Source organism: Peromyscus leucopus, chromosome 9, assembly GCF_004664715.2.
Source record: "Peromyscus leucopus breed LL Stock chromosome 9, UCI_PerLeu_2.1, whole genome shotgun sequence".
NCBI classification, from domain to species: domain Eukaryota; kingdom Metazoa; phylum Chordata; class Mammalia; order Rodentia; family Cricetidae; genus Peromyscus; species Peromyscus leucopus.
The window spans coordinates 66003772-66029743 of NC_051070.1; the positions used below are offsets into that span (position 1 = coordinate 66003772).

The following is a 25972-nucleotide window of genomic DNA, read 5'->3' on the forward strand; positions in this document are numbered from 1 at the left end:
CTCCTCTCTCTCCAAGTGTGTGTGTGTGTGTGTGTGTGTGTGTGTGTGTGTGTGTGCGCGCGCGCGCGCATGCGCGCGCGCAGTGTATGCACCCATCTGTTGGGTGCACACATGTACATGTGTGTGCATGAACATATGTAGACCGGAGGTCAAGGTCAGCTGCCATCCTCCATCATTTTCCACCATGACCTTGGCAACTTTTACAAGAGAAAGCATTTAACTGGGGCCTGGCTTACAGCTTCAGAGACTTGGTCCATTATCATCATGGTGGGCTGGTTGGCAGCAGGCATGGCAGGTGTGGTGCTGGAGAAGTAGGTGAGAGTTACATCCTGTTCTGCAGGCAGAGAGAGAGCCAGGGCCTGGCATGGGCATTTGAAACCTCAAAGCCCAACCCCAGTGACACACTTCCTCCAATAAGGCCACATTTTTCCTATTCTTTCTAATAGTGCCACTCCATGGTGACTAAGCATTCAAATGTATGAGCCTATGAGGGCCATGTTTATTCAAACAAAAACACTTGTCAATTTTAAAAAAGAATTAGCTGGGCACTTTTAATCCCAGTACTCAGGAGACAGAGGCAGGTAGATTTCTATGAGTTCGAGAGCAGCCTGGTCTACAGAGCGAGATTCAGGACAGTCAGGGCCACACAGAGAAACCCAGTCTCAAAAAAAAAAATTAAATAAAAACAATTAGCCAGGCAGTGGTGGCATACACCTTTAATCCTAGTACTAGGGAGGCAGAGGCAGGCGGATTTCTGTGAGTTCAAGCCCAGCTTGGCCTACAAAGTAAGTTCCAGGATAGCAAATGCTATTATACAGAGAAACCCTGTTTTGAAAAACAAAACAAAACAAACAAACAAACAAAAACCCAAAAAGAAGAAAAACAACACAGGAAACAGATTGTTTCATTACACCTGCTTCAGTGACTAAAGCAAAAGAGCCAGGCACGGTGGTGCACGCCTTTAATCCCAGCACTCAAGAGGCAGAGCCAAGCAGATCTCTGTGAGTTCGAGGCCAGCCTGGTCTACAGAGTGAGTTCCAGGATAGGCACCAAAACTATATAGAGAAACCCTGTCTTGAAAAACCAAATATAAAGCAAAATAAAACGCCAAGAATGGCTTTGCATAGTAAATGGAATAGAACAGCTCTGAACTATAGCTTACTTTTCCTGGTTTGGTCTGACAGAATGATTGAATGCTTTTGTACAAAAATCAGAGCCTTAAAAACAAGGATTTGGTGAGAAAGTAAAATGGTGTGCCACTTTGGCAAAACAGTTTGGTGGTTGGTCAAAATGCAAAACATTGTTACTCTGTTACTCAACAATTCTACCCTTAGGAATATATCCTCAAACTACTGAAAATGTGCACCTATGAAACATGTACATGAAGGTTTACAGCAGTGTGTTGCTAATAGTAAAAAAGTTAAAACAACTCAAATAGCTATCAAATACTGGAGAGAAATAAAATGTGGCTTATTCATACAATAGAATATTATTAAGACATAAAAATGAATGAGAAACTAACAGATTAAATGACTTTGGTGAACCTTCATAATTTCATTTGTAGATCTTTCCATTTCTATTTTATAAATACATTTGGGGTTATAAATTATAAATGTACTGCCTCCTGTCAACATTGTATACTTCTATTTGATGATTTCTGTGTCAAACATTATATGGAAATGTTTCCAAGTATTTTCTGTATTAACTGTGAATGAATAGAACAAAATAAATTGCCTGTGATGGGAAAAAAAATAAAGCAAAATAATATTTGTCATTAAGGGTATGGTTCAGTGGCCTAGACCATAATTCAAAACAAGGAATCCCTTTCTTTCATAGAACCTTTTCCTGAAAAGCCTCATATATAAAAGTGTCTGTCTGCCTGAAACAGGGACAGAGGACTGGAGGCCCTTTCTGCACTCTACCCCATCTGGAGACAAGGCTCACGAAATTTGAGTTCCAAAAGAATAATCTGGAAACCCAGGTATACACAGCAAATATTTATTAAACGTCTACTACACGTCAGACATTATTTTTGGTACAGGGGCTGCAAGAGTGACACAATACTGTCCCTCCCCTGTGAGGAAAGAACAGTAAAGCAAGCTCTGTACAAAGGAATTCCACAGACACTGCAGCTCAGTTTGGAGGACAAACAAGCATGAATGACTTGAGAAAAGAAAAGGTATCCTAGGGCGGGTAAACAACACGTCTAAAGATGGAGAGGACCAGCAAGTCGGACCTACTCAAGAGACTCAATTGCTACATGGGGCAGAAAGCACTCAGGAAGTGGAAAGAGAGATGGCCTGAGAAGCGGGTGGAAGCCACATCCTTCAGAGCCTCTGGAGAGCGAGACAAGGATGCTCACTGTACTCTCAAAGTTCCAGACAGGGATTGAGGACAGTAAGAAATTGAATGTCGGTGCAAGTTCTACACTCAGAAAAATTACTCTAACCGTCAGATGATAGGTAGACAGGATGAATGCGTTCTGAACACAGAGGTTTGAACCTAGACAGCACACAGAAGAGCATACAGGTCATTCTGAGAGAAAAGGAGGCAGAATTGATGTGTGGCTGCTGAGATAAAGGCCATGGAGCTAAGTTTAGATTTCTGGCTTAGACAGTTGGTTAATTAGTGGTATCATTGCCTCAGACGGACAATTCAGGATGGGACATGTAAATACACGTTAACATCACAGGTTAAAAGAGAAGATATGCTTGGGACTACAAAGTCTGAACTATACAGAACATTGAGAAGACAGGCTGAGCTGGCAGCTGAACAAGTGAGTCTACAATACAACACTGAGTTTTAGAAAAAGTTTTTGGGATTTGACAGATATAAGGGACAGTAAGAGGCAGAAATGCTGAACTGAAAACTTTTCTACTCACATGTCCAACACAGACTGTCTAGAGGCTTCTACACAAAGAAAGTTTCTGTTTCTCTTAGCACAAAAACTAGCTGTCTTACATTTAACTCAATCCTGTGACCAACTTAATGAGCACAAAGCTGCCGGACATTTCAGACCCTGTTGTGAGGTGTGTCCAGGTTCACATTGCACCCTGAATGCAGCAGAGGGAGGAGGCTCTCTCAAGCTCCTCAGCCCCCACTACTTGCTGTCACAGCACACAGAACTGGACCAGTTCATCACAAATAACAGTCTGAAGGACACAGATAAAGAATGTGACGATGGCTCAGTGAGATGGCTCAGTGGTTAAAGCTCTTGCTGCCCGAGCCTGACAGCTTGGGTCTGACTTCGAGACCCAAACTAAATGAAGAGGAACAGACTTCACAAAGTGGTCTTCCGACTTCTCTATGCCCACCATGACACCCACACCCACACACAATGGGTGAGATCAAAAGGGTCCTCAGCAAACTGGAGGAGTCTGGGGTCTTCCACTTTAAGATCTAGGTATTTTAAGCAATATATGTGTGAAGGGCTGCAGGCATCTGGAACACTGAGACTACTCTTCCTTCTCCTTAGAATGTTCTCCTTCCTTCCACGTCTATCTGTACTAATTCTTCAGTTCTCAACCCAGATATCAATACAAGATTTCTGTGGCCCCAGTTTATAAATTAGGCACTCCTATTAAGTTCGAGCAGAGTGCCCTAGAAAGTGTTACTTCATGTCAGGGCAATAATCACTTAGATTTCTTTGTTATTGTTGATATAATTATTTGTCAACTTAGTTCAACTATAAACTTCTTGAATGAAAGAAACTGAAAAAATTTTGACTTGTCACTAGCCTCAATAAACAAGTATTTATTTTTGTTGTGGCTGTTGGCTTTCTGAGTATGATACTAAATCATAAATGACAAGGAAGACTGATTAAACTCTTCCTGGAAAATAATTTATAGCAATTCCTTGTTAGAGTAAAACTTTTTCAGAATGAAAACACCTGACAGAAATAACACAAAGTGTAAGAGGTTAGAGACAATCAGTCATGGTTTTGTTGATCACTATTACCAACGAAGCTGCCAGGTGAACAACTTGTATTGTACCCCTAAATGAGCATCATGCTTTTCCCCGTGTGGTTTTCCAGCATGTGACAAGCAATTCCATTAGTGTGATATATGTATGGAACTTTAAAAGCAGACCCTAGCACCAGGAACTGACCTCATTCTTTACTATCTGCTTAACTGAAACCAGTTACAACCCGGCTTCAAAGAAGGTACTTTTGTCTTGACCACTTTATAAATTCCAAATTTCTCACTCAAATCATGCGATTTTGCAACCACCTCAGACCATGCTTCTCTCAGGAAGTACATCATCCCCAGAAAGGGTACTCTGTGCAATCCTCGAAGATCTGTCCTGGTCTTACAGCATACTGGACCCAGTTCTCTTGTACTGGGGTCAGGTTGTTTGGGATACATATACATACAGTCAAATGGTGTAGGTGAGGGTGTCAAAACCGGCAGTTTCTCAACAAACAGTGTCAGGAACACTAGCATTTTACATGCAAAAGAATGAAGCTGGGTTCAACCTTGACTTTATTCAGTTACAAAAGTTAACTTAAAAGTGACCTAACTGTAAGACCTAAAACCACATAACTCTTGGAAAGAAACATAAGGCAAAAGTCTTAAGACAGGGCTGGTGAGCAGGCTCTGCAGGTTAAGGCATGTGCTGCCAAGCCTCCCAACCTGAGTTCTATCCCGGGAATCCATGTGGTGGAAAGAGAAAACTGACTCCCACAAGTCTGATGCCCACGTGCACACTGTGGCATGCTCATGCCCCTCCCCTCAAATAAATATGAAAAACAATCAAGACATTTGGCTGGCAATTATATCTTGGATATGCCACCAGAAGCACAGCCGATAAAAGAAAAAACAGATAAATTAGAGCTTGTACAAAAAAGCAATCCACAAGATGTGAGAAACTATTTGTGAATCACAGCTGGTATTACTATCTAGATCCAGAGAATTCCTAAAACTCAACAACAACATGACAACACGATTCTAAAATAGCAAGACTTGAAGAGACAGGTCTCTAAAGAAGACATACAATGTCTGAGAGGCTCATAAAAAATATGCTGAACAATACAAGCCATTAGTGATTATCTGAAAACGACAACGAGGTAAAATGCCCCCACCTACGAGGATGGCACACTGTTGAAAGCTTTACCCTCTGAGATCAGAAACAAGACAAAACCATCTACATCACCACTTCTCCTCACCACTGAAATGGATGGGTGCCCTTCTAGGACAAAGGAGCTCTGCCGGGCGAGGCGGCAGAGGCAGGAGGACTCTAAGTTTGAGGCCAGCCTAGGATACACAGGAAAACTCTGTCTCAAAAACCAACAAACAGACCAGGGAGATGACGGCTCAGAGGGGAAAGTGCTTGCCACCAAAACTTGAGTTCAAATCCCTAGACGCCAGATGGGCAGTGCGAGCATCTGCGACTCCAGCACTGCTCTGAGAGCATCGGAGGAAGACACAAGAGAGGACCAGCTAACCCGACAAACAGCGGGGAGGAAAACAAGAGAGACCCTGTCTCAAACGGGTTCAGAGGGTGAGGTCCAACACCCAAGGCTGTCTCCTGACTCCCTCAGTACACACAAACGCATACACACACACACTCACACACACACACACACACACACACACACACACACACACACACACACACACATACACACACACACCCCACAAGCAAAGCATAAAGGTCAACAAGAAAAATGATTACCTATAGATGGCATAAGTGTAGATATTCAAAGAGCATTTAGAGATAGCTACTCAAGTTAATAAACTAATTGTTGGGGGCTGGACAGATAGCTCAGAGGTTAAGAGAATATACTACTTTTTCAGAGGACCTGAGTTCTATTCCCAGCACACATATTGGGCAGCTCATAGCCCTTAACTCTAGCTCCAGGGAATTCTGGACTCCATGGGCACCAGCACCAGCATGTGCACATACACACATATACATACACATACTTCTTAAAAACAGTGAAAAAGAGCCGGGCAGTGGTGGTGAACACCTTTAATCCCAGCACTCGGGAGGCAGAGCCAGGCGGATCTCTGTGAGTTTGAGTCCAGCCTGGTCTACAGAGCAAGATCCAGGACAGGCACCAAAACTACATGGAGAAACCCTATCTTGAAAAACAAACAAACAAACAAAAAAAAAAAAAAAAAAGGAAAGATAATTTGTTAAGGTCAATGGGTAAAAGAAAAATACATTAAAAATTGTATGACTATGTATCAGCAAAACAAGTAAAAAATTCAATTTAAAAACTGAGATATTTACAACAAAAATAATGCCAAATGGGACAAATGTAACAAATGATTTACTAAACTTAAAACTAAAATGTGTTACTGAAAGAAATTTAAATAAATGGAGGCATGTATCATGTTCATGGGTTGGAATGCTCACAATACAAGGGTGTTGCTCTCCCTCTCCTCATCTGCTGACTGCAGTGGCATTCTAAGCACATCCCCTCCCAGGTCAAAAGAGTGAGAAGAAAATCTACAGAGTGGGAAAAGATAGTTGTGAAGCACTTGCTTGATACAGGACTAAAACAAAAAATATGTAAAGGACTCCTGAAACCAAACAATAATAAACAAAAACCATAAAACTGGCCTGAGCAGGATGGTGTGCTCCTGCAATCCTAGGATGCAGAAGGAGGCAGGAGGACTCAAAGTTCCAGGGTAGCCTGGGCTACACAGTGGGTTCAAGACCAGCCTGAATCACACGGGGACTCTAAGTAAAAAAAAAAATGAAAAAATCCAAGGGCTGGTGATGGTTCATTTAACCTGTATAATGTACTGGGCTCTATCCCCAGTACAGCCAACAAATAATTATAAAAGTGAAATTTAGCAAAGAACTGATCATATAAAATGACCACTTGGCAAATAAGAAAGCCTTAGAAAAGATGCTTGATTTCACTAGGAAATTACACATTACAGTGCCTATGAGATACTACTCCACATCGACTAGAAAAGACAACACTCAAGACACCACCACCAAACTCTGGCAAGGACATAGAGCAACACTGCTCGGGGGATTCAGAGTGGTGCAGGTGCTCTGGGAGACAGTGGGCAGGGCCTGACAAAATGACCTGGCTGCTTGCTACATTCCTCGGTGTGTACTCAAGAGTTGAAAACTTAAGTTCAAACAGAAACCTACCCATGGATGTTTTTAACAGTGTTATTCACAGCTGCCAAAATTTAGAAGCAACCAAGGTGCCCTTGGATGGTCAACGAGTAAATACTTGTAAAATGAAACATTACTAAGAATTAAAATGTAGCAAACCTCAAAAATAAACTTACAGACATGCTACTACATGTCAGAGCTAACATGAGAAAGCTACATAATATATGAATTCAACACCATGACAGTAAAGAAAAGAAAAAATTGTGGAAGCAAAATACAGTTCCAGGTATTTTCCAAGGTTGTGAGTTGATGGAGGAATGAGCAGGGGATACTCTGGTGATACATCAAAGACACACGCCTCATGTTTCATAGCACAAAGGGAAGCCTGAACCCCAGGCCTGGGGTAATGACGGTGTGTCTCTGTAGGATTATCACACAATACAGTATGGAATGTTGTTAGTAAGGGAGTCTTCATTGTGCACCTGGAACTGCAATGATTGTAGCCTGGGAACTCTTTTCCAAATTGTACTGTGTTTAAATAGGCCTACAATGAATCTCCTGGCGTCAGATTCCCGAAGTTTGATCTAGCCTGACCAAGTTGACCTAAACCAAGTTTACTTCACATGCATCACTTCCCTGCCAGCAGGAGAGCTTACAGGGATCCCCCTTGCTCAGTTCCACATCTGCATAGTTCAGATTTCAATGGGCTAAAATGTTTCACAGCAAAACTAGTAACCACTTAAAATACAACCCCACGGCTACCATTGAAAATCCTTTTAAGTGGAAATGAGCTTCAGAAAGCTGGTTTGAATGAACAGAAAGTAGTCTTTGGACCTCAAAACTGCTTCCCTTTAACTGGATAATTTTAAACATACAAACACAGAACTGCCCAAGAAACTAAATTAAATGGAAGACTTGATTGGCATCTTTCTTAGGAATGTCAGTTTAAAATGATATATAAACAGAACAGATATCAAATAGCTTAATTTAAATGTTTTATTTAATTCCAAGTCTTCAAAGTTCTCCAAACACTGAACAGCTGTCATGTCTTGAAAAGACTGGCTTAATCACAGCAGTTAGTGAAGTGCAGGAAAGGAGCAAAAGGCAGAAGTCCAACAATGACGGTCACGTGCAATGTTTCCCCGCATACACATGACTCCGAGTCCCGCCTGTGTGCAGCCTTACTTCACTCTCACCCACCCCTCAGCCCCCGTGGTAATTCCCACTTGCCCTCTGTCTCTCACTCCATTTCTTTATTACATTAAGTGTACAAATAATGTCGTCATCGGATACCCCACCTCTCCTCTTCCACATGTGAAGTAGGAACCTTTTCGGCCTCTAGCCACTCTAAGGATGCAGATATGGTCTACTGTTCTGAGCAGGAATACAGGTTAGGAAAAGGGTTCCAATGCATGTGCTCAAATCTGGCCACTGAGACACAGCAGGAGAATCTCCATAGGTTTTCTTGTGCAAATCATCTTCCCAAAGTAGGAGACAATTTTCCCCAAATTCTTTCTTTAATTCTCTTATGCTTTACACATCTCACTCACCTCCTGGACCCAGGTATTTTCTAGAAGGTTGTGGACTAAGACTTCTGATACATTTCATGGTCCATATTCACACTCCAACTTGGAGAACAACTCAGGTTTGGCTATGCAGTGCCCCAAGGACACCAGGCTGTGTGGTCATCCTGCATCACACCCCTCAGAGGGTCCTCAAAGACTAACTAGCTCCATCTCCGCCTTCTGGACACCCAGTGTCCTCCCTATGGTTCTCTTCACAACAGCATATCACAGGGTGACAGAGGATGCTCAGAGCCTCCCGGACTTCCTGAATTCAGACGGAATATGGCAACAGATCCCAAGATGGTGGGCAAATGGCAGGTTCAGAGACAGAGGCCTGAGAAAGTCTTTAATATCAATCATAAACTCTAAAGTTGTTTCCAAAGAGTATTGTCCACTAAGTTCTCTCTATCTGCAAGTATATTTATGTACATATAAAAGCTATATGGACAAATATATCTTATATGTATATATTATAACATGGATATAAAATATTCACCTATAAACACACACACACACACATATATATGTATGTATGTATATGTATATGTCAATCACTGCCAAATCCTGCAAGGTTTGAGTCCTGGAACCCTGACTAGAGGTGGTGAGGACAGGAAAGACACATTTATGAGGTACAGTAGAGCAAATGGGGTTGGCTAGTCTTGGTAGGAAGTCTGTGGGTGATCAGTCTCAGGCAGTAAGCATTGGAGAAGAAAATTGCAGTTGCTTGTCTTTGCACATGCTGACCAATCACTCTGACTCCTCAGGAAAGCTTTGCCACCCCCCTTTAGCCTGGCCCATAGAGGTTGTTACCAACAGGACAATATGTCAACAGTCCCCTAGGTCCAAGGCCTTAGAGTCCTCAGTATGTGCCCAGGTGAACTGTACATTCCTCTAGGTCTTCCTTTGCTCCTACAAATTATAATTTTTTAAAGATTATATAAGGTAATTTTATGAATATATACTTTTTTTTCAAGCTACTAAAATCAAATTTACACTTGACTTTCTTGTTATCTGAGAACTAGCAAAAAAAAAAAAAAAAAAAAAGGTGGGGGAAGCTTTTGGCTTTTGAGATAGGGTCTCATGTAGCCCAGACTGGCCACAAACTTGTTATATAGTTAAGGATGGCCTTGAATTCCTGATCTCCACCTCCCATATTCTGGGATTATAAGCAGAATTTTTGGTTTTTCGAGACAGGATTTCTCTGTGTAGCCCTGGCTATCCTGGAACTTGCTCTGTAGACCAGGCTGGCCTTGAACTAAGAGATTCACCTGTCTCTGCCTCCTGAGTGCTGGGATTAAAGGACTGAGCCACCACCTTCCAGCATTTTTGTTTTGTTTTGTTTTTCGAAACAAGGTTTCTTTGTGTAGTTTTGGTGCCTGTCCTTGAACTTGCTCTGTAGACCAGGCTGGCCTCAAACTCCCAGAGATCCGCCTGTCTCTGCCTCCCGAGTGCTGGGATTAAAGGTGTGTGCCACCGCTGCCTGGAGCATTTTTTTTTTTTTTTTAATCAGAAGGTCTCATATAAAGGAATGGGTGCCTATCTAGATTACAAATAGGAAAATAAGACACATTTTAGGTTGCAAATGAAACCTTGAAAGTTCCTTCATGATAAGAACTACAGTAAGGGACTGATGGCTCTGGTTAATAGCACTTCTTAACCTCTTAAGAGAACCTGGGTTTGATTCCCAACAACTACATGGTGGCTCAGTTATGTAACTCCAGATTTAGGGGATCTGATGTCCTCTTCTGCCTCTGAGAGCACCAGGCACACACATAGTGCACAGACATACACGCAGGCAAAACACCATACATATAAAATAAAATAATTAAAAAATGTAAGAAAGAAAAATAGTAGGAGACTATGCTCTTTGATTAAAACAAACTAACATTCATATTTAAAAATGTTAAGTCAAGACTAAAAACTCCATGAGGGTGAATCTGGAGCTCACATGGCAGGACGTGCTGACTAAGTGCTCTGTCTCGATCCCTCCTGTTAGGTCAGTCTGCACCACACATGGACTGAGGTGAATCTCTGGATAGACTCCAGTATCGGTGTGCTCATTTCCTATGTCACGGCTGTCTGAGAACATGTCCTAAGCAAGCCTATCTTTTTGTTAAACGGGAGGCTATAGTTTCACAACACAAATACACTCAAACAAGAATATTCACCGTGCTCTGAAGCAAGGTGAAAGGAACACCTGGCTTGAGTGACTTGAAAGATTAGAGATGACACGTGGGAGTGGGACACACTGTCCCTATGTCTGTGATCCTAGCACTTGGGAGGCTGAGGTAGAAGGAACAAGTGAGTTCCAGGCTAGACCACTGTGATGTTATCCTGCTTGTCAACTTGATTAGCCCACAATGAACTAAAACACAAGCTGTTGGGCACGACTGTGGGAGATTTGCTTGACTGGATTATTTGAGATGGGAAGACTCCCACTAAATCTGGGCCACACCTTCTAGTGGCAGCCCACATTAAAGGACCAGGGAGAAGGAAGCTTTTGCTTTTTCCTGATTTGCCCTCACTCTCTCTGGCAAGTTCATCTCTGAAGCGATGCTGTGCCTGTATTAGAAGTAACTTTGAGATCCCAATGTATACTGAAGACCAGCAGCTCAGCAGAAATCTCAGGACTCTAACGTCAGATTGGGACTGTGAGATATCCAGCCCCGTAGACTGAACAACTACTGAATTCCCACCTTTCAGACCTGAGACAGCCATTGCTGACTACTCGACCACAGCCTGTAAGTCACTCTAATAAAGCCCCTCCATATATATATATATATATATATATATATATATATATATATATATATATACACACACACACACACACACACACACCCCACACCCAGATATATATATACATACACACATATACTTATGTGTATATAGATGTGTGTATACATATTTTAAAGATTTATTTATTTATTTATCTGTATTATTTTATCTTGTTATTATTATTTTTTAGCTTTCCTTTGGGGAAGGTATTACAAGAGGGAGAGGTGAATATGGGGGTGGGGTACTGGGAGATGAGTAGGTTGGGGTGAATGATGTAAAATTCCCAAAGAATCAATTAAAAAAAAGTAAAATCTGAAACTTTCATTTAGAGGAAAATTTCAGACACACTAGTTGTGAGCTTGATAAATCTTCAGTATGTCACTTGTAAACTAGCAGCAAAAATGCTAAGACAACTACTATAATAATCTTCTCAAAATATAAAATACTGAAGATTGCTCCTCATCCTCCATAATCCACCCCCACCCCGGTAAAACCAAAAACAAAAAGAAAACAACAACAATAACAAAACAACAGAAAAACGGTGCTCTTGGAAAAATAAAAGCACACAAAAAAAATGAAGTTTGGGTGAGAAATCCAAGGAAGTCTCAGAAATCAAAGAAACATGAGATCTAGGAAATACCAAATCAGAGAAGGAAAGCAACATAGAAGTCTAAAGTCTGATGGAAATCCATAACAACATGTGAAGAGAGCAAATCATCAAGGAATTTATATGTCTCCCTCAGTTGAACAGAAACAACTAAAAATAAAAAGACAAATTTAAACACATGGTTATAGAATTTCAGAGAAACAAAACTGAAACGTTTGGGAAAAAATGCAAGTCACCTACAGATAACAGACAAGTAGCAATAGCCTTCTAGTCACCAGCAAAGCTAGTCAGCAAGGCAAGTCAGCAAGACCTTAAACCTGACGAAGTGACCAGTCAATGCTGGATACATGAGGGCCCACCTGTGGTCCCACCACTCAGGAAACCAAGGGAAGAGGAGTTCAGAGGCCAACCGAGGCAACGCTCTTGAGAACCCTGCCTCAAACAGTGAGAAAGAATGAGGATACCCCAGGGAGACCCACACAGACAGATATTAAGATACAATCAAGAGAAAAATGAAGCTACTGCTTGTTAAACGAAAGGGTTCAAACTGGGAAAGAAATCCAAGCAGACCCCAAGATGGCCTTCAGCCCCAGGTCACAACAGGAACCCTTCCAGAAACAAAAGCAAAGACCGAGGGATTCAGTGAGGGAGGGTGAGGAAGGCTGAACCACAAAGGAACAAAGGATGCCAGGTCAGAGTCAGTCAGGCAGGGCGGCTCTGCAATCCCTGCTGAGGGAGGATGCTGTGAGTTCACTAGACCTGTCTAAAGGAAGGAAGGAAAGGAGAATGGAAGAGAGGGGGGAAGAAAGGAAGGACAGACAGACAGAAAGAAAGGTAAGCAGGCAACCGGAAAACACAAAAACAAAAAAACATCATGGGCCAAACTGAAGCCTCCAGCACAAATTAAAAAGTTGACTACTAGTGCTAACCACACTGAAAGACTTTCAATAAGAGGCTACTTGTTCTTTCTCACAGTAAGAAATGAGAAACAATCGGAAAATCAGGCCTGGGATGCTCCAGGCTTCCTTTACCTTTTAGAAACCATGTGTGTGTACTTCAGGTTTTAAAGATTCTGGTAAGGGGCTATGTTTGTTTAAAAGTTCAAAATAAGAATTCTGTAAAAGTCAGATCTGTATTCAATACAAGAAAGAATTTTTAACTCCTTACAGATATTTAAACAACATCAAGCCAATAAAAAGTAGATTCCGAGCAGAAACTACATGATCTCCTATCAGAGACACTATCAGAGAGAACATCATGCTGGGTGTAAGAACAGGAAACAATTCAACCCCTGCTCATGTAACAATGTTCTGGGACTTACCTATCCTAAAATGCTTTACTTCTTTCTAGGAAACAGAGTATACATGGAGACAATGGCCTCTTTAGAGCTATTACTCAGGATAGAAAGTTTAATACTAATGCCAAAATTAAGGCAGAAAAAAGGAGAAAAGAGAAAAATGTAAAAAAAAGCACAGATTGGAATTTCTACAACAGAAGAACCGTAACGGTGGCAGCACACTGGCCTTAGCCACATGAGCAATAAGAAAAGTACCTTATGAGAACTTTCACAAGGGTAGGCACTAACCTTAACATGTAAGATAATTGGCATGGGAAGTAAGATGGATCCTAACCATCCTGTGTTCACTTTTCTGATGCCAACACAGATGGCGATCACAGCACACTCACAGAGTATTACTGACTTCCCCTGACCAGTTATAACCACAGCAAAGGACGCTTCGATCACAGCACACTCACAGAGTATTACTGACTTCCCCTGACCAGTTATAACCACAGCAAAGGATGCTTCAATCACAGCACACTCACAGAGTGTTCCTGACTTTCCCTTACCAGTTATAACCCACAGCAAAGGACGCTTCGATCACAGGAGCGATGAGCTTTGCAGCTGTCATGATGTATTTTTCTGCCATGGCTTTCCTATATACACACAAACAAAAAGTTATAGTTAGATGTGACATGAAAGTGATTTATATTTAGTTCTCAAGATACAAGTATAAAGATTATCTATCAAAACTAACATACCACAGAAGCTTACTAGAGGACAGGCAGCCACATAAGAAATGTTTCTAAAGCCTAGGAGTGAACAGGGCATGCCTCCTAGGAGGCAAATAAAAGCAGGTGGATCTCTGAGTTCAAGACTAGCCTGGTCTACACAGCACGTTCCAGGACAGCACGGACTATATTGAGAGACCACATCTCTAAAAACAAAAACAATACCAAAAAACACCCCAAACCAAAAACTAAAATGAAACCCAAACAAAAAAAGGCTAGGAGTGGCTGTATATCTAATTCTAGCACAAGGGAGGTGGAGGCAGGAGGATCATGAGTTTGAGGCCAGCCAGTCACAAGCTACTCTGGATTACACAGTAATACCCTGTCCCTCAAAACAAGGGCTTGAGATCAGCTCAAGTGTTACAGCGCTGGCCCAGCATGACTAAGTCTGGTTCAGTCCCAGCACTGCCACTCCCAGTACAGAAAAACATGTCTGTAACTCTGACTAGCAAACATGACTAGCAAACACGACTAGCAATGTGAGTGCCTCCTGGATACCAGTGGGCCTTTCTTTTCCTGCCTGATGATGCCTTCTGACAAGGTAAAGAAATAATGAAACATAGACAAAGCTCTGCAGCTAAATTACATAAGTGAGGTGTAAACAGTCATTAAAGAAATGATGTATGGGATTGGGAAGATGCCTTATGGGTTCCCTAGCACCCGTGTATGAAGCCAGGTGCATGTGCCTGTAATCTCAGCACTGGGATGCAGAGATGAGGACCCTGGGGGCTCACTGAACAGTCACTCCAGCCACTGGTTGAGCTCCAGGTTCCGTGAGTAAAGGTGGACAGTGATAGAGAAGGAAATGCAACATTGACCTCTGGCCTCTATACTTGCACATCCAGGCACACACATGCACATGCAGACACATAAACCACACATGCATACAACCCACAAAAAGAAACTGTGTGTTATTAAAACAGAATCATAACATATTGCCTGTGTTGGTTTTTGAGACAGGGTTTCACTTTGTAGTCCCACTGGCCTAGAACTTGCTCTGTAGACCAGGCTGATCTCAGTCTCACAGAGATCCATGTGCAGATGTGGACTGGGTCACCATGCCCAGGTGTATGTTACTTTTGAAAGTATGTAAGTATGTGTATATATGCACCATATTTATGTACTACAAAACGCCTATTGTCAACATCTGGAAAATCCGTTGTATTCCAAAGTGGATACACCAGTTTACAGTGATAGATTTTATTTATCTTTATCTTTCTTGGATGTATAAATGCAGCAGTTTTAAAAATGGACTCAAGGTGCTAGAGAGGTGGCTGAGTGGTTAAAGAACACTAGTTGCCTTCCAGAGGACTTGGGTTCAATTCCCAGTACCTACATGGTAGCTCATAACTGCCTGTAACTCTAGTTCCAGGGGATCTGATACTCTTTTCTGACTTCCATTGGCACTGGGCATGCATGTGGTATACACATATGCATGCAGGTAAACACTGATCCACATAAAATAAAGATAAATCTTAAAAAAGAAAACCAGCATAGAATTCCATTTATACAAGGCAAATTACAGAGTCTAAGGAGAGTTGGTAAAAACCTGTCTCATAGGATGTCAGTCAGAACAGAAGGAAGGCCTCTGCTTATGGCTGTTGATTGTACTGGGGGATGAAGAGGCTGTGGGACTGAGCCCTTAACCTGTGGGGTCTGCATCAAAAGTGAACTGCTGGACACCTACTTGATGTCCAGAGAGCTGAACAATCATGGTGTGGAAAAGTCCCATATATTTGGTGTTAGGAGTAGAAATGGTACACACACACACACACACACACACACACACACACACACGTACATGCACACATAAATACACACACACAGAGACACACATTACATGATAGTGGGGGGAGACTTATTGAGAAGAAGATGATAAAGGGTTAATATAATCAAAATTCATTATACACATGTTGAAAAATAAAAATAAAGAAGAGAAAACAACTGTGGTCCATATTAGAGGGAGGAAATAATAAAATAAATATGAATTTTTCTTCAGGCTTGATATCTAATTGGCAGTTAAGACAAACATACATAAGACAATTAAAACGAAATAAAGGTAACTAAATTGCAATATAGTACCAAATGTGTGGAAAGGGAATTACAGAGAAATGGTTAAGAATTGCTGAATAAGACCAGGCCTGGTAAAGTAGGCTTCTAATCCCAGTTTGAGGCAAGAGGATCACAAGTTCAAAGCCAGGCTGGGTGACTGAGTAAACTCAGGGCAGGCCAGGCAACTTAGTGAGCCTGCCTCAAAACAAAAAGCAAGGAAAGGGCTAGAGACACAGGCAGTGGTGGAGCAGGGGCCTGGGCATAACCCCCGCCCCCATTAGACACACACCCTAATGAGAAGACTGGGCCAGCAGGGGGACCGCAAGCGAGCGAAGGAGGAGAAAGCATCCTTAAGGAGAGGATGCTGTGACCACTCAGCTTGGGAAACAGGCACAACTGACAAGTTCTGTAAGGATCAACAAGAAGGTGTCATTTTCTAAAACTGCAGCCACAACGTTACCTTTCACGTTCCATCTGCCTGAGATGGTCATTTTTTATAGCCTCAATCAGTAAGTTAGTATGGGGATCATCCTAGGAAAAGAAAATGAAAAGAAGTCAGAAATAAAAATTAAAAACTTAAGATTTCTAACCCAAACCCAACAACTAGTTTTATAAAATGGTGCACAAATTAATCTATTCTGCTTACATAGAGCAGAACTTGGTTTTGTTTTGTTTTTATGATTGCCTACCACTCTCCATGGAACTAATATATATATTCTGAGCAGCAGATAAAGGGTTAAGACAGAAAGAATAAAACCAAATACACAAAAGCTAGGGATTCTTGTAGAAATACGTGATACTCTAGATTGTAAACTCAAATCCAAATGTGTTCATGGTTATCCACTGCCTATTGCAATCCACGTAACTCCCGATGAGAACGCAGACAAGGCTGGGCTGAGACAGTGATGCGGTACCAACCTGAGCATGGAAGGCTTGGCTTTAATTGCCAGCACCACCAAAACAAACACCAATTTATTTGAAAACAACACACACCATTTTTCTCACTAAGTAATGTATAATAATCCATATTTATCCAGCGCTGTGTTCCAGATCTACTTTCAACAGTTTACATACACTGGTCATTTAACCCTCACAATCTTGTAAGGCAGGTTATTATAACTGTCCCATTTTATATATAGAGGAACTGAGCTGCGAGAGGAGTGAGTCATGAGTGGCAGGCCCGGCATCAGGCTCCAGAGCCCACACTCTCTCTTTACTAGGATCAATAACACCCTTACATTCTATCAACAAAAATCTACTGCCAGGAAAGAGGGAGGGAAAGACAGACAGACAGACCAAAAGACAGAAAGAGACAGAGGCAGACAGGTATGCACACACACACATACACATGGAGTTAGAGAAGAGAGACAGGGAGAGGGAGAGGGAGAGGGAGAGGGAGAGGGAGAGGGAGAGGGAGAGAGAGGGAGGGAGGGAGAGAGAGAGAGAGAGAGAGAGAGAGAGAGAGAGAGAGAGAGAGAGAGAGAATGAATATGAAAATTCTGTTGGATATGGTGAACTACGCTTGCAATCCCAGCACTGGAGAGGTTGAGACAGGAGGATTTGGAGTTTTGAGGCTAGCCTGGGCTACTGGTTGAGTTCCAGACCAGCTAGATTTAAGAGATCCTCCAAAAATAAACAATGAAGTTCAACTCTATTAAGCTAAAAAAAAAATATCACTTTGATCTATAAAAATAGATCTACCATGCCGGGCGGTGGTGGCGCACGCCTTTAATCCCAGCACTCGGGAGGCAGAGCCAGGCGGATCTCTGTGAGTTCGAGGCCAGCCTGGGCTACCAAGTGAGCTCCAGGAAAGGCGCAAAGCTACGCAGAGAAACCCTGTCTCGAAAAACCAAAAAAAAAAAAAAAAAAAAAAAAAAAAAAAAAAAAAAAAAAAAATAGATCTACCTATCTAAATATAGGCAATTTCATATAGTTTGATTTAATGTATCAGAATGCTAATAATTTATGCATAAAAATATGGGAAATGTTTTCAAAATATTAAGAAAGAAGAATAAGAGGAGCAAGAGGAGGAAGAAACAACATTAACTGTCCAGAAACTGCTGTTTCTATTTTGATGTATTTTCTCCCAGTTTTTCATGTGTAAAATATGGACCTATACCTCTTTACTTAACATTATATAATATCTCCTCAGGTCTTTAAAAAATAAGACTTTTCAGAGGATGTAGCTCAGTTGGTGGAATGTTTGCCTGTGATCCATGAAGGCCTGAGTTATATCCCAGGACTGGAAGTTGGGCATAGTGGCACATGCCTGGAATCCCAGCATTCAGGAGGTAAAGGCAGGAGCACCAGAAGTTCAAAATCATCCTTAGCTACATAGCAAATTTGAGATCCTATGTCAAACAAAACAAAAACAAGACAGAATTTAGGTTCCACGGGAGATGGACAGGGGTATAGCCCAGTGGTGGAGCCCAGTGGCAGAGCATGTGCAAGCCTTAGGTTCAATCCTCAGTACTACTGTTCCAGTTTATTTCTTACTGCTCTGACCAAAACACTGACCGAACCAACTTATAGGATGGGCAGTTCTATTTAGCTTGCAGGTTTCATCATCAAGGGGTGGACTGGCCACAGTGATCTGAGTCTTCCACACCAAACCTTAATCAAGAAAATGCCCCACAGACCCAGCCACAGGCCAAGCTGATGGAAGCAATTCCTCAGCTGAGGGTCCTTCTTCCCAGGTGTCTCTAGTTGTGTCAAGCTGACAAAAACTAAAAGTTCCACGGTCACATGGTCAAGGTACAGTCAAATCTTACTTTTAATGATTCCTTTTTTAAAGCTTTGACTACAACTGTGCAGTCTGGTTTTTTGTTGTTGTTTGTTTGTTTGTTTGTTTTTTAGAGACAGGGTTTCTCTGTGTAGTTTTGGTGCCTGTCCTGGAACTCATTCTGTAGACCAGGCTGGCCTCGAACTCACAGAGATCCACCTGCCTCTGTTTCCCGAGTGCTGGGATTAAAGGTGTGCGCCACCACTGCAGTCTGTTTTAACCATAATCTCTAACCCCGTGTCAAGAGCTCCATACTCAACTCAGTTTAAATAGCAAATGAAATGTATTAATTGCCTGTTAAGAAATTACAATTTGCTCATTTCCAGAAATAGAAAGATGCCACATAACTGTCATTTTCATACTCACACTTGGGGAGATATATTTATCATCTTCATCAATTTCTAACGGAACAGCAATTAATTTCTGGAATGCCTTCTTCATTTTCTCTCGATCTCCAATGGCGAAACAACTGAGAATGAGGTTGAAGCCTGCCTTCAGATTCGGGGCCATACTCATGATGTGCTCGAATGAGTTAATGGCATCTGAATATTGACCAGTTTTTATAAATGTAATTCCAATGTTCTGCATTATTTTAATCCTAAACAAAGAGAAACAGGTTAGCCTGAAAAGTCTGAACTCCTAATATGACATTCAAGTTGCTACACTTTCCTTTCTCATTTTACTTCCTAAGTTTAAAGCTTTAATAGTACAACAGACAGATCACAACATTTAATGTTACTGCCATATTTACACTCGTGGGACAGTAACCACATATTTAAGTCATTTCTATTACCTGAAGAAGAAACCTGTGCCTATTAACAGTTGTTCCCCATCCCCACAGTCACTACAGAGCCACTAATCTACTTTCTGTCTCTCTGCCTTTTCTAGTTATTGTCTATAAATAAAACTGTATGAAATGTCAGGCTCCACCCCCTTGACACAATCCTGCGGTTCCTCTATACTGTGGTATCAATGCCTCATCCCTTAAAAAAAATCACTACATAGTATTCTATGGCATAGATATATTATATTATTTTTTTGAGACAGGGTCTCACTATGCAGCCCTGGCTGGCTTGGTGGATTGGAACTTTCTACATATACCAGGCTGGCTTCAGATTCATAGAGATCTGCCTGCCTCTGCTTCCAGAGTACTGGGATTAAAGATGTGTGCCACAACACCTGGCCTTGCCATACTTTCTAATCTACTGCCTACTTGCTGGAAATTTGGGTTACTTGCACTTTTTTGATACTATGATTAGTGCTACTATGAACATTCACATACAAGGCTTTGAAATAATGTAAATTTTCATTTCTTCTAGGTAGATACCAAGGAACAGAATTGTTGACCATATGGTAAATGGTTACCTTTTAGGACACTGCCTGTCTTGAAAGCAGCCGTAGCATTTCACATATCCAATGTATGAGATTTCTAATGTAACAGCATCTGTGTCAATACCTGTCACTGTCAGTCCTTTTCAGCCATTCTAGTGGATATGATCCTGCCTCGTTTCCAAGCATATCCGAACATAACCCCAGTGTTTATTCATAACTAGCTGACTGGATCAGGATCATTCATTCTATGATGTTCTTTTTGTCTACAATGTAACCTACCTCAAGTCCTTGGTAGCTACTGCCTCGGCTAAATTACTATAGTATCCACTGCCTCAGCTATTATTAAGCATATAATACATGCCCCTAAATTAAATTTTCCAGAAATGCTCAAATTCTTTGTTTTACCTGGGTTAAAGATTCTTCTAGAGCAGCAGTTCTCAACATGTGAGTTGTGACCCCTACAGGAGTCACATATCAGATATCCTGCATATCAGATATTTACATTATGATTCATAAGAGCAAAACCACAGCTATAAAGTAGCAACTAAATAATTTAATAGTTGGGGGTCACCACACCATGAGAAACTGTATTAAAGGGTTGCAGCATTAGGAAGGTTGAGAACCACTGTTCTAGAGTATTCTGTAAGTTAGGTGACACTTGCTAAAAAGTAGCATCTACAAATAAGGGACCATAACATATGAAATGTCCCCTACGCCTAGGGAACATTAAGCCCATAAATATACTATTTCTGTTCTTGAATATTGGAGTAGAAGATACCCCAACTTCTCCACCTTTTCTATTCCACAGTAATCTCTTTTAGCCTTATTCTCGAAACAGTAGGAAGAGTGTGCACTGTAGTCTGTTCTGCTGTCAGGAATGCTGTATGGCCGTGCTGGCATTAAGTTGTATGATGTTACTAACAGCCTACATGCTCAGCTTAGTTTTATTTTTATTTTTTGATCATATACTATTTCTTTAACCTTTAATTTGCCAATATGTGATATATATTACATATATATGTTACAAGTGAACAGAGCAAAACGCCACATCTGAAACATGAATCTAATACCTCCCATCTACAAACACTTCAAAAGGTTCAGCCCAATGACAGCAAACCACAAGTCATCTTGTTTCTGAAAAGACACTTAAACTTTATAGTCACCAGGTTCCACACTTACCTCATTTCTTTATGGACACTCGGGATCTGATCTAAGGCCATTCGGTAGAACTTAATGGCTTTGGAATAATTCCTCTGCTTTAAATAAATATTTCCCATATTCACTTTCAGTCTCCCTAATTAAAAAGATGAGTGTTAAACATTCTCATGTTTGTACTTTTCCTATATTTTAGATAATCTTAGTTTATATTCTCTAAAGCTTATTTTTCAAGTTAGGAAGCTTTAAATGATTTAAAATTTTATTGTGTGTGTATGTGTACAGATACAAGTGTCACAGCACACATGTGGGAGTCAGAGAAAAACTCATGGGAGTTGATTCTCTCCTGCCATTTTCTAGGATCTGGAGACGAAACTCAGGTCAGCAGCCATAGGTACAAGTGTGTGTACCCACTGAGCAATTACACTGGCCCAGTTAAAAGTTTTAGAGCTAAAATTCTAACATCAAAACAGCACACCATTGTCATATGGTCACACACTTCTCTATGGAGAAATGGAACTTCTTGAAAATACGGCTAGACAACTGTTTTTATTACAAAACTGAAGTGCATTATGCTAAGAGAAACAGGAGACAATGGTGAAAGTTCTTGCTGTGCAGGCCTGAGGAGCTGATTCCCTCTTGGAATGTATAATGGAAGAACAGAACAGATTCCGGAGAGCTGTCCTCTGGCTCCACCATAACATTCATGCATTTACATTTACACACATACATATACACACACCATATAATTTTAAAAAGGGATATAAGACATTTGTAATTTACTCCATAATGGTACATAATTTTAATATTATTAAAGGAAACAATACTCACTATAATAAACCTTAATATTACAACAAAAACTATGTAATATAAATATACATTTCTCTCTTGGGAACACAGTCACATAATGAAAGAAATGTTCCATATGGTTGGCATGGCTCCTTCTTCCTATGATGACATAATACTTTTTTTTTTGAGACAGAGTCTGAGACAGAGTCTCACTATGTAGTCCTGGCTGTTCTGGAGCTCTCTATGTAGACCAGGTGGCCTTGAACTCAAGAGATCCACCTGCCTTGTGTCCAGTACTGGGATTAAAAGCATGCACCACCTCGCCCCACTTGGAATATATCTTCTGTTTGGTATTAGGCAGTTTATTTCATGCCAACTGCATTTATTCCTATATATGTATTTTTTCACACACAGTATGTTTAAGCATGACACCACATCATAAATATAAATTCACTTAAAGCACAGATCATTTTATTATAAGAAAACATAAAGCGAGGAAATATAATTAACACTACAAAGGAATTAGATATCTGCGTGAAATATTCATTTTATACACCTACCTGCATTGCTAAACATCTTATTTTTCACTATAACTTGGTATGTGTTTAGTGCTTCTGCATACATTTCATTAGCTGAATACTGACTGGCCAAGTTGAAGAGAACCTAGGAAAGAAACATTGTAAGAAGCCACATAATGACTACTCTAGGCCCCATTCACTTGCAGTCATTCTGGAGGTTAAAACGCTTGAACAATGCTATGTCTCAAGATAGTCAGTCACTCATGTAAACCTACCTTGCATTACAAGTAAACAGAATGCCGACAATGGAGGGCTGTCCTCTAAGCTTCACTTAATTTTCTTTGTATTCTTTTTTTAATTTGAGTACTACATAAGTAATTTTAGGAAGACCCACAAAGAATAAATGTGCTTTGCTAATGCTACTGGTAGAAAAATAATCAAGAAAAGGACTATTTAGTTCTCCTTACAAGTAGAAATGAAATATTATATAGAAATAGCTTAAGCTGTAAAGCATACCAGAGAATGATTTGTATAACAAAAGCTTTTTCTGAGATAGGGTCTCACTATGTAGCCCAGGCTGGCCTGGAACTCTCTATGTAGACCAGGCTGGTCTCCAGCTCACGGAGATCTGCCTGCTTCAGTCTCCTGAATGCTGGGATTAAAGGCATGGACCTGTAAATAGTACCTTTAATATTTCAGATGCTTCCTTTTTCATTTATTTTACATATAAGACTCAGACTACTGAAAATACACTCATTTAAATAGCAGTGTAGTGATCAAGGAAGAATCTTTTTAGCATTGAAGATATTTAGTTAGAAATTAAAGGCATTGATTTTTCCACTAGTGTCACATATTTACTGACTCAAAAATCGACATTAGCCCCTCATTAAGATAACCCTACGTGCAGCATAAATATTAGGAATGTTTGAAAAGTAGAGGCATAAGAACGCGGGCTTACAACTGAGGGGTGGGCATGCAGCTCAAGGTGAGGCCCTTATGTGGCATGCCTGAGGCCCAAGGTTCAATTTACGTCACAAATAAAAACAAATGAACAACTAATTAAACAAAAGAAATCTTTTTTTTTTTCCTTTTCCGAGACAGGGTTTCTCTGTATAGCCCTGGCTGTCCTGGAACTCACTCTGTAGACCAGGCTGGCCTCAAACTCATTGAGATCTGCCTGCCTCTGCTTCCCAAGTGCTGGGATTAAAGGCGTGCGCCACCATTACTCTGCCATATTTGCATTCTTGGTCCACAAATGGTGGAATTGTTTAGGAAGGATTAGGAGGTGTGGCTTTGTTGAAGGTGTGTCACTGGGATGGGTTTTGAGGTTTAAAAAGCTCACATCATTCAGTCAGCTTACTCTCTCTGTGCCTTATGGTTTGTTGTCCCAAACTTGCAGCGACTTCTCCAGCTCCATGCCTACCTGCCTGGTGCCATGCTCCCTGTCATGATGGTCATGAACTCACCCTCTGAAACTGTGAGCCCCCAGTTAAATGCTTTCTCTTATAAGCTGCCTTGGTCATGGTGTTTTGCCATGGCAATAGAAAAGTAAGACAGTATCCCATAAGTCTGAACAAACTTTATGATTTAGTGAAAAAATCTTTTCCTAAATGCTACAACAGGGCTAAGGATGTATGTGACAGAGTACTTGACTGACATATACAATGCTCTGGGTTTGATCCTTATCACTGCAGAAAGAAATAAAAAACAAAACAGACAAAAATGGAGAGCCTTGGAGTGGAGAGATGCTGGTACCCACATGATACTCATCAGGCACAGCAACACTTACGGAGTACGTTAAGTCCAGGTTGATATTTTCTGGAGTCGTAACTTGCTCTCGCTGTCTCACCAGGACTCTCTCTTTCCTTCCTGCATCTTTTGCCTTTTCTAAGGCCTGAAATCAGATTTATTCTTGATTTAGACAGGCTCACGCATTCACCAATATTTACACATCTCTATGATGTATGACTGAATTCATCTTCCACCCCAGATTTCCCTGAATGCCCCTTTGCAGGCTCATACAAAATTCCCAGAATATTGTTAAAATGGTGCTCTGTAATATAACTGTTTTCCTGGAAAAGGGTGTATTTACTGCAAGTTAACATTGTACCACCTCTTCCTGCCACCTTTTGGATTTGATTATGTGATGTGGAATAATTCTTTTGTACACTGTGAATATATATTGATCTCATTAGTTAATAAAAAGCTGACAGGCCCATAGCCAAGCAGGAAGTATAGGTGGGACAGCCAGACACAGAGGACACTGGGAAGAGGAAGGGAGGAATCAAAGGAGTCACCAGCCAGACACAGAGGGAGCAGGAGACCAATGTACCATGCTAATAAAGGTACCGCCACACATCCAAGCATGAATAAAGAATATGGGTTAACTTAAAATATAAGAGCTTGTTAGTAATAAGACTGAGCTAACAGCCAAGCATTTATAAGTAATATTAAGTCTCCAAGTGATTATTTGGAAGTGGCTGCAGGTTGGAGCAAGACACAGAAACTCCATTTACAATTATGCTTACGTTATCTTTTTTCCTCCCAATTTCTAAGTATTTGATTATTTTAATTCAATCTTACAAGGTAGGATTTAGATGGATTTTGTTTGGCTTTGGGGATACTCAAAATTCAACAAGCTAAAAGATAATAAATGTCTAATATTATGAGAAATGTTTAGCTTGGGCCCTAGAATACTCAAATATCATGGATCTTTCGTTGATTTCTACAAAAAAAAAAAGCGTAATAAGAGACTTAGCTTTTAAGTCATGAAAAGTTGTACTTGCATGGACTGAGAACTAAAGTAATATAACAAACCAAACTGAAAGTAAAGATTTAGCAGCCAGGCATGCAGGTATGACCTTTAATCACAACACTACAGAGGCAGAGACTGGAAGATCTCTGTGAGTTTGAGGCCAGCCTGGTCTACAGAGTGAGTTCTAGAACAGCCAGGGCCATGTAGAGAGACCCTGACTAAAAAATCCAAAACCAAAACAACAACAACAACAACAAAAAAGACGCAGAAGCAGCAAGCAAGAAAAGAGCTAGGCCTGGTGGCACCACAGCTGTGTGGGAGGCTGAAGCAGGAAGATCACAAGTTCAAGGCCAACCTAGGTAACTAAGACTATCTCAAAATAAAGAATGCTGTGGATATAGCTCCATGGTAGAGGGCTTACCTAACATGCACAAGGCAAAGGAAGGAAGGAAGGAAGGAAGGAAGGAAGGAAGGAAGGAAGGAAGGAAG

The 25972-nt window shown here is 40.9% G+C and overlaps 1 protein-coding gene across 2 annotated transcripts in view; it reads right to left on the bottom strand.

Moving 5' to 3' along the window:
* Positions 1 to 25972, bottom strand: part of Ift88 (intraflagellar transport 88) — a 106399-nt gene that overhangs the window by 57895 nt on the left and 22532 nt on the right. For both annotated transcript variants that reach the window (XM_028870417.2, XM_028870416.2), the window contains exons 9-14: positions 24518 to 24622; positions 22771 to 22873; positions 21446 to 21560; positions 19301 to 19532; positions 16613 to 16683; positions 13879 to 13965 (exon numbers count right to left, since the gene is read on the bottom strand). In XM_028870417.2, coding sequence (XP_028726250.1) covers positions 13879 to 13965; positions 16613 to 16683; positions 19301 to 19532; positions 21446 to 21560; positions 22771 to 22873; positions 24518 to 24622 — 713 coding nt within the window. The remainder of the gene's footprint in view (positions 1 to 13878; positions 13966 to 16612; positions 16684 to 19300; positions 19533 to 21445; positions 21561 to 22770; positions 22874 to 24517; positions 24623 to 25972) is intronic.